The following is a 9,453-nucleotide window of genomic DNA, read 5'->3' as shown; positions in this document are numbered from 1 at the left end:
CCATACCACACACACTCACTCCCACAAAAAAAAAAAAAAAAAAAGGAAAAAAGTGAATATATTGTTTTGAGGAGTTTTGCCATTTGCTGTTATGGGGAAAAGGGAAATGAAAGGGATACCGAGGTCAAGGGTTGTTCTTATTTTTTTAATAGTGGTGGGATTCAAACCTAGACCCTCACATATCAGGCGAGTGTTCTTCCACAGAGCTACACCCCACCCCAAGAGTTTTTCTTCTTTTAAAATAAAGCAAGAGAAATAAACCAGTAGAGAGGAAAAAAATTGATGACCTAAAGTAAAGAGGGGGAAACTGCAGGTCTACACAGGAAAGAGGGCGGGTGTGGTGTGCAGAGCCTGCGGAATTGCTGGTGGCCTTCTGCTCAGCAAAGTGGGAGACAGAGTTCCTCAGCTGAGAGGCTGAGGGAAGAGGCACTAGAGGTTTGAGGAAGGAGAAGGTATGAAATCATCTTCCAGGGCAGCAGGAGACAGGAGCCATGCGTGGAGTTAACACTCAGGCAGCAGCAATGGTCTTCCTGGGAGGTGACATCTGAATCAGCAGGATTGTGGCGTGCATACTCTTCTGAGTTGATTTTCAGGAGTGAGATGTGGCTGGGCCACTTAGAGCTTATTTTAGTTTCTCACGTGACAACACGCTAGGTGCCTACCAAAAAGCTTTTCTTCTTTGTAAAGCTAATTAGCCCAGGCAAAGAGCATTGGCCTTTATTCAGGCTCTATCTTCTGTCCTGTCATCCGGGTCACTGCAAAAGCTTTTTAGCTGGGCTCTCTGCCTCACTCTTTTTTCATCCTTAGGATGCAGACCAACTGCAAACACAAGTCTAGTCAGGGCCTTCTGTGGAAAACCCACCCATGGCTCATTATAGCCTGTGAATATAATTCAAACTTACCTTTTTTTTGAGAGTGCTGAATCCTAACCACTAGACAACCAGGGAGCATCTTTTTGAGACAGGGTCTTATTATGTAGTTCAAGCTGGCCTTGAACTCACCATGTAGCCCAGTGATCCATTTGCCTCAGTCTTCTGAGTACTAGGATTACAGGTGTACATTACCAGGCCTGGTTCAAACTTACTTCAGCAAATTGATGGGCCTCTATGTCTAGCTTTTTTTTTTTTTTTTTGTGGTACCAGGGAGGGATTGAACTCAGGACCCTATGCTTGCCAGGCAAGCATTTATTCTACTGAGCTATCTTATCTCCCTAGCCCTGTGTTTAGCTTTGGACCATTTCTCTATCCTTGCCTTTCAAAAGCACACTGGCCTGAGCTCCAGAGATGCTAACCAATTTCCCAGCTGACCAAGTCCACATACGGGTTTGTGCTTCCTGCCAAGAGACCCTTACCCCTTCCCTGCCTCTGGACTCTCTTTGTCCGTCAAGCTCAAAGACGAGCAGCACTCTGCCTGCAGATCCCGTTCCTTGGCTGTTCTTCTGCTTCCACCAGTTAGGTGCCTATACTCTGGAGCCTCTCAGACTGGGTGTACACTGTGATCATGTGATCAGGAAATTATGACTCTTGGGCTTGGGAAATAGCTCAGTGGCATAAGCACCTGCCTGGCAAGTACAAGGTCCTGAGTTCAACCCCCTAGTACCAGAAAAAAAAAAAAAAAAGCGAAATTACGACTCTTACTGTCATCAGAATCACCAGCAGTAGGGTGCAGCAAGGAGCAGCATGGGCTCTGGAATTGGACAGCTTGGGCTGCACACTGGCCGGTTCTGAGCATGCAATGATCCTCCTATCTCAGCCTCAAAAATGATGTTCTAACATTGCTATGAACCCTAAACTCTCTAAAGTCAGGGTGCAATAATGGCTCAGATGTACAAAATGGAATAGACAAAGAATGCCAGTACATTACCAATAGGATATATGTATCACACACCCCTACCCAGCAATGAGGATTAAAAACCTAGTGTCTTCACACTGTACTACTTTTGTATTCCCCCCCAACCTTTTTTTTTTTTGGTCTTTTTGAGACAGGGTCTCCCTATGCAGCTCAGGCTGGGCTTCAGTTCACTTTGTAGTGCAGGCTGGTCTTGGAACTCTCAATGATCCTCTTGCCTCAGCCTCCTGAATGCTGGGATTACAGGCATGTGCCACCACACCTGGTCACACACCTTTTTTATTTTTATTTTTATTTTTGAGACATGGTCTTGCTAAGTCACTAAACTACCCAGGCTGGGCTTGAATTTGTACTCTTCCTGCCCTAACTTCCCACAGTGCTGGGATTGCAGGCATGCACCACTACACTTGGTAGGACATGCACATTTTTAAAACAAACCTAACCCCATTCAGATTTGTGTACATGAGTGGGAAATGTGACTCCATCCAGATCTTACAGCTAGGAGTTTAATGTCTACAGCATAGAGGCGACAGCTCACTGTACTTGGTGCTTGATTATATTTAGCATGTCATGTTCAAGTCAAGGCGTCACCCGTTACAAGGGGCACTAACAGATAACACATCCAAAGGAAGGGGACGGTGAGTGGCAGCATGGTGGACAGATAGCGAAAAGGTGCAGGGAGCAGGGAATTTTAACTTAATGAACAGAAAACTCAGAGAGGGCATTAGAGGTGACTTCAAATATCCAAAGAACTGTCCTGTACCATCTGAGGCTTCTTTGGCCAACTCTTGAGGGATAAATAGGCACAAAGTATCACATCTTGCTGTTAGATCAGAGGTCAAACTTTAGCAGTCCAGGAAAGCCTGGGCCCTCCTGTGCCCAGCACCTGAGAGGGGGATTCAACCTCAGGTAGGTAACAGTATCCCTCTCCTTCTGACTATATCAGAAAGGGACACTGGGGGCTGGGGAGATGGCTCAGTGGAATAAGCGCTTCCCTGGCAAGTGCCAAGGGCCTGAGTTCAACAATGCCTGGTTCTGAAGAAAAACAAAACAAAACAAAAAAACACAAAGGGACATCTGATCAAAAGAGCTGTAGGCCTGGGTTGGGCAGTGGCCTACAATGTTTTGGTAGGCAAAGATGAGCTGATACAGGCCAATTTGTCTCTCTTGGGCATCTGAGGTAAGAAGCCCAAATAATGTGGCTAGGAGCAATAAAAGCTGAAAAGGCATAAACCCACAAAGCAGAGAGATTAAGCCACAAGCAGTTGAAATCAAATGGGTGTTATAAGGCAGCAGAACTGAATGAATAGATGGTACTGGCAAGAGAAAAACACAGCAGAAAAAAAGAAAAAGGTAGGGGCTGGCCAGATAGCTCAGCAGATTAAAGTGCCCGCTTAGGCAGATGCAGAGACTGGGGTTCAATCCCCAGCATGCCATGCTGGCCTTGCCCCGGGGGCCCACTGAGACACATGCCTGTAATCCTAGCATTTAAGAGGCTGAAAACAGGAGGATCACTGAGTCTGATCTGTGTAGTGAGACTCTGTACTAAATATATAAAAAGAAAAGAAAAAGGTAGATTGGGACCAAAACAAAAACAAGAGAGAGAAAGGTCATGAGAGGGACTGAAAGTGGGCCTGTGAGACAGACTGTACAAAAGGTCAATCTCACAGATAAGCCAAGCTTCTACAATTCTGTATAGACCCCTGGTCCAGCTACACCCTGCTAGACAAACTTTGTTTCTCAAGGTAATGTAGTGAACGTGGTCTTTATACCCTCAAAAAATCTTACCTAAAATTTCAACTCTTAAAACTGTTTAAGTCTGCAGTGGTGAGGAGGGCTTGATTGTACATCAGGGGAAGACATAAGAGGAGAGGACATGGGTGGAAGCTGGACCAGAGACCTCTAAAGGCCTTGCCAGTTAGCTGGTCTGTGATTGATGATGTTAATCACAATCTCTCCATGCATTTTTTTTTTTTTTTTTTTTTTTTTGGCAGAACCGGGGATTGAACTCAGGCCCTTGTGCTTGCCAGGCAAACACTTATTCTACTGAGTCATCTCCCTAGCCCCTATGCTTTTCTTTAAAGCACTTCCATATATTTAGCCCAGTTATTGTCACAAGCTTCCCATGACTCCCACCAGGTGACTGCTAAGTTAGGACATACATGGTGGAGTAGACAGAGGTGAATGGCCTGTTTACTATGAGGAAATCAAAGCTGAAAGAGGTAAAATGACTAGACCCAGTTATACACCCAGTAAGATAATAGTCTCCAAACTTTCAGGTAAATGTTTTTTCTCTACTCCTGTGCAAAGTCTCCTTTCACTCAGATGCCAACCATAACAGGATAGACCACTGTGCTGTGGAGAAACTCAAGACCCTAGATCTGTCCCCCAGGCCCCTGCCCACTCCTTACCGAGGTGTTTCTGCAGGAAAGCCAACATGGCCCGCACCATAATTTCCTGACCTTGGTAGGGGTCCAAGCTCCCTCGGGTGTGAGAGGAGAAGAATTTTCCAATTAAGCTGCCAGTTGCAAAAGCAAAGTCAGTTTGACTCCGATGTACAGAGCCACTAGAGGAAAAAGAAAAAAAACACTGGTAAAGGTCTGGGGGTTAGGCATACACATATTCACCCACTGTGTGCAAGCTGCCTTCCATATGTTATCAAGAGTAATTTTCACACCAACCTTGTGAAGGACCCATTATCCCCTTTGATAGAATCAGAGGAGCTAAGTGGTCTCCTCAGGGGCATGCTGACAGCAGGGGGCACAGCTAAGACTTAAACTCAGGTGTCATGGCCTCAAAGCTGGTTTAGCTCCTAAACCACAATGCTTGACAGTGCTGAACTTGGTGGAGCCAGAAGACAGGCAGAGAGGCAAAGTCTCCAGGACCTGCCATTTTTTTATTTTCATCACGCTCTGCCCACCCTTTTTTGTCTTTTTAAGACAGGGTTTCCAGGGGCCAGGGAGATAGCTCAGTAGAATAAGTGCTTCCCTGGCAAGTGCAAGGGACTGATTTCAATCCACGGTCCCGAAAAAAAAGAAAAAAAAAAAAAAAAAAAAAAAAAAAAAAAAGACTGGGTTTCCCTATGTAGCTCAGGCTAGACTTGAACTCACTTTATAGCCTAGGCTGGTCTTGAACTCTCAATGATCTTCTTACCTCAGCCTTCAGAGTGCTAGGATTACAGGCTTGGGCCACCATGCCCAGTGGACCTGTCTTTTTTTTTTTTTTTTTTTTTTTGGGCAGAACGGGGGATTGAACTCAGGCCCTTGCGCTTGCCAGGGAAGCGCTTATTCCACTGAGCCATCTCCCCGGCCCCTGTCTTTTTTTTTTTTTTTTTGGCAATAAGAATCGCACTCCTGAGTTCGCTGATAGTAGAGTTCGACTTTGCACTTACCAAGCCGTGGGCACTTGTGCCTCTGAGCTATATTCTTGGCCAGAACCTGCCATTCTTATGTTATTGGAATCTGTTTCATTATAGCTTTTACTTGGTGTCTTCCAACTACTTACCGAACATATAGGTCCTTGTTAGGACTGTATCACAGAGTAAACAAAGAAAAGGAATTATTTGCTTTTATTTAAAAGATCAGAAAAATGAGGGTAAGTGCTTATACCAATGAGTTTTTGGATTAAGTCCTTAGGCTCTAATACTTTTTACAGGATTGAACCCAGGTTTATTCTGGGATAAATTACTCATAATTAAATGTACCATACAATTCAAAGAAGGAGGGAAAATTTAAAAGCTATACTAATTGTGCCACCAGGAGTGGTGGCACAAAACTGTAATCCCAGCACTTGGGAAGCTGAGGCAGAAGGAATGCAGTGGGTTTGAGGCCAGCCTGAATTACCTGGTGAGACTCTGTCTTAAAAACAAAAATAAACAAACAAACAAATCAACTATCTGATGCTATGCAGAAAAACTAATTTTAAAAAAATTACTTAAGGGGCTGGGGAGATGGCTCAGTAGAATAAGCGCTTCCCCAGCAAGCGCAAGGGTCTGGGTTCAATCCCGGGTTCCGCCAAAAAAATAAAAAAATTACTTAATGGGGCTGGGGAGATAGCTCAGTTGAATAAATGCTTGCCTAGCAAGCATAAGGGCCTGAGTTCAATTCCCTCCTCTGGAAAAAAAAAATACTTAAGGGAAACAAAAAACATACAGAATAGTGGATTCTTGAGCATTTAGCACTCAGTATAAGAAATACATTGTGGGCTGGTGAGATGGCTCAGTGGTCTAAAGCACCTACTTAGAACAAGCTTAGCAAAGCACAGGGACCGTGGTTTGATCCCCCAGCACCACATGCCAGCCAGCCCCGCCCCCTGGTGGGCTGAGCTGCCCCCCCACATAAATAAATAAAATTTTTTTTTTAAAAAAAAGAAAGAAATACATTGCCAGGCTGGGGGTGTAGCTCAGTGGTAGAGCACTTGCTTAACAGGTATGAGGCCCTGGTTCCATTCACAGCACTGGAAAGAAAAAGAAATACATCCTGCCAGTAGCTACATCTCACTTTTGAGCCCCATTCTAATTGTTCTCTCTCTTCCCTGTAGGTCACTATTGTATAAGTTGGATGGGCCTAGGGGATGTTTCAGCCTGTATCCTCCAATACTAGGACATCAACGAGAGGGGAGGGGCTGGCCCTGGGGGAGAGGCTGAGCAACGCAAGAAGGCAAGGGCAGATGACACCAACTATCAGAGATTCTGGTGTGCAGAGCCTTGGCTTAGGCTTTTTTTTTTTTTTTTTTTTTGTGGAACCAGGGATCAAACTCAGGCCCTTGAGCTTGCCAGGGAAGCGCTTATTCCACTGAGCCATCTCCCCGGCCCCAGGCTTAGGCTTTTGACCCATCACCTGAGTGATTTCAGAGGTCCCCAGGTTCTAAAACGAGACCTGGGATCCCTGATGCATGTGTGTTGTTTGGCTCACGTGCAGAGCAGCAGCAAATCAGGGAGACTGCAGCCCTGCCTTTGGAGCGCCTTGACACCTCCTATATAGTCACTGTCCCAAGGTCACTGCATTTGTTTGCTCTGATAAAAGGCTCAATAAAATAAAATAAAATAAAATAAAATAATCAATCAATAATGCTGGTGGGCCAGTGAGATAGTTCAGTGGACTAGGTGCCCACTTTGGCAAGCACAGGACCAGGATTCGATCCCCAGTCCTGCATGCCACACTGGCCCAGCCCCAGGGTGTGCTGAACTGGCAAATGAATCAGGGCGTGGTGGCACATGCCTATAATCCCAGCACTGGGGAGGCTGAAAACAGGAGGATCACTAGAGTCTGGGCTGCATAGTAAGACCCTGTACCAAATAAATAAAATGAAAAAGAAAATGCTGGTGACGAAAGTGAGGAGAATGTAGTTTCTCTTGGCCAGAATATAGATGGTTTATGGGAGAAAATATAGGCTACAGTAATATCTGTGAATTTAGGTATTCATGAAGTTCTTTTTTTTTTTTTTTTTTTTTTCATGAAGTTCTAAAAACCTTCTGGTGAATGTCTAAGGTCTATTACATCCACACTCTTCAAAAGACCCAACGCGAGTCCAAAATGATCTCTGGACCCCACACAGACTCACATCCCTTCCTCAGCAACTCATAAGCCCAGAAAGCATTAGGTAAGTCCTATCATAAAGCCATGTAAACTGTTAAAGAAGATCACTGTTGGTGGAATTAAGTGGAAAAGGAGCAGATAAGAAATTCTCAAGGACGGCCAAAAAAAAAGAAATTCTCAAGGACGTAAGACTGCAGTTCAGGAAGTATTCATATAGTCTGTTCATGGGTAGAAAGTTCTGGATCAGGGGCCTGGCCCTAGCTCAGGCCTTTAAGTGGCTGCTTCCACAAAGCTGTCAGACTCAGGTTGCTTGAGTTCGAACCTCACAACTCTCCCGCTGGCCAAAAAGTGCCCTGAAGGCATTCGAGGACCAAAAAAAAAAAAAGAAAGTTCTGGATGATCCAGATGAAATCAAGGCAGTGGTAAATGGAGAGGGCAATGGGATCATGACTTTGGGACTGACTTACAGGACAGTTATGATCTTGGACTGTTCGTGCTGGGCACATATCTTCTTCATCAAGTTGACACTCTCCACTGTTTGGAATTTCTCGGCATTGATAAAGAACACAGGGCCCTGGGCCTTGGGGTAAAAGTCCCGTTCCAGAGGAAACATCCACGCATCCAGGGCCACAGCACACCTGGAACAGGACGAGATATTTGGAGTTGCCAAACAGAAACCCAGACTAGAATAGTTAGGGCAGTAGAAAGGGTGGGTTCCACAGTCTCAGAAAGCCAGCAGGGGGCACCAGGGACCATACCCTTCAGTTAGAATCTTGGGAGACAGATCATTTATACCTGTTACCAAAGATCCTTCTACAGTTTACACTCTGAGAACAAGAATCAGATCTCTTCCTTGGAGCTAATCTCAGATGGCTGACTCAAGTTAGGCAGGATGGCACTTCATTCGTTTAACCATTCACAATGCCTATGATATCTATCTATCTATCTTTCTTTCTTTCTTTCTTTCTTTCTTTCTTTCTTTCTTTCTTTCTTTCTTTTAATGTATTTAGTACAGGGTCTACACGGTCTTACTACACAGATCAGACTCTATGATCCTCCTGTTTTCAGCCTCCCAAGCACTGCGATTACAGGCGCATGCCACCATGCCCAGTTTCAGTAGCCATCTTAGCACACCCTGGGGGCGGGGCCAGCATAGCATGCTGGGGATCAAACCTGGTCCCTGCGCCTGCCTAAGCAAGTGCTTTAACTTGCTGAGCTATTTGGCCGGCCCTTATGATGACATTCTTAACGATGACATTCTCAACCTGTGCTCCTTTGTGTGTGTGTGTGTGTGTGTGTGTGTGTGTGTGTGTGTTTTAGAGACAGGGTCTATGCAGTTCAGGCTGGCCTTCAACTCACTTTGTAGCCCAGGATGGTCTCAAGCTTGCTATGATTCTCTTGCCTCAGCCTTCCAAGGGCTGGGATTACAAGTGTGTGACACAACACCTAGCTAACCTGTGCTTCAGTTACAGAGATGAAGGAGAGAGTTCCTGTTCTCCAGCAGCTCCTACACCAGCAGCAGACTGACAAGGTAGCAAAACAATACAGCTTACTGTCCTGACTGCACAAGGTGCTACATGACCCAAGACTCATGTAGTGGGGAGGTCAGAAAAGGCCTCCTTGCTGTCAAAGGCAAAAACTACGATACTGTGACCCTAAGATTTAGCACCTCCCACCTTTAGTCTTCTCTATGCCAATTAGGGATCTTCATATTCCACTCAAGTGATAGATATACAAATGAAAAACCCAAGTTTGCCCTTCTCTTTACCTCAGGTATCACTAAGTGCTGAAAACTCTAAACACATCTAGACTCCACTCCTTCTCTCTACCCATCCCCTCAGCTTCATGCCCACATAGCCGGCCTCCAACTAGTAGTCTTCAGTCTGGTCTGGCTACTCCTCATGGTAGACAGAAGGCTCTTTGGAAATGTAAATAAGATTGATTTTTCTCTGCTTAAAATCCAATTAGTGGGGGCTGGTGAGATGGCTCAGTGGTCTAAAGCACCTACTTAGAACAAGCTTAGCAAAGCACAGGGACTGCGGTTCAATCCCCCAGCACCACATGCCAG

The 9,453-nt window shown here is 45.2% G+C and overlaps 1 protein-coding gene across 1 annotated transcript in view; it reads right to left on the bottom strand.

The window, feature by feature from the left end:
- The window catches only part of Pafah2 (platelet activating factor acetylhydrolase 2), a 53,773-nt gene that overhangs the window by 7,903 nt on the left and 36,417 nt on the right, over window positions 1-9,453 (bottom strand). Inside the window, exons 7-8 of the mRNA XM_023722441.1 lie at window positions 7,853-8,023; window positions 4,260-4,414 (exon numbers count right to left, since the gene is read on the bottom strand). Coding sequence (XP_023578209.1) covers window positions 4,260-4,414; window positions 7,853-8,023 — 326 coding nt within the window. The remainder of the gene's footprint in view (window positions 1-4,259; window positions 4,415-7,852; window positions 8,024-9,453) is intronic.

The sequence above is a fragment of the Octodon degus genome, unplaced genomic scaffold (genome assembly GCF_000260255.1).
Source record: "Octodon degus isolate 3935 unplaced genomic scaffold, OctDeg1.0 scaffold00092, whole genome shotgun sequence".
In the NCBI taxonomy this organism is placed as follows: Eukaryota; Metazoa; Chordata; class Mammalia; order Rodentia; family Octodontidae; genus Octodon; species Octodon degus.
This window is presented reverse-complemented; position numbering and strand designations above follow the sequence as displayed.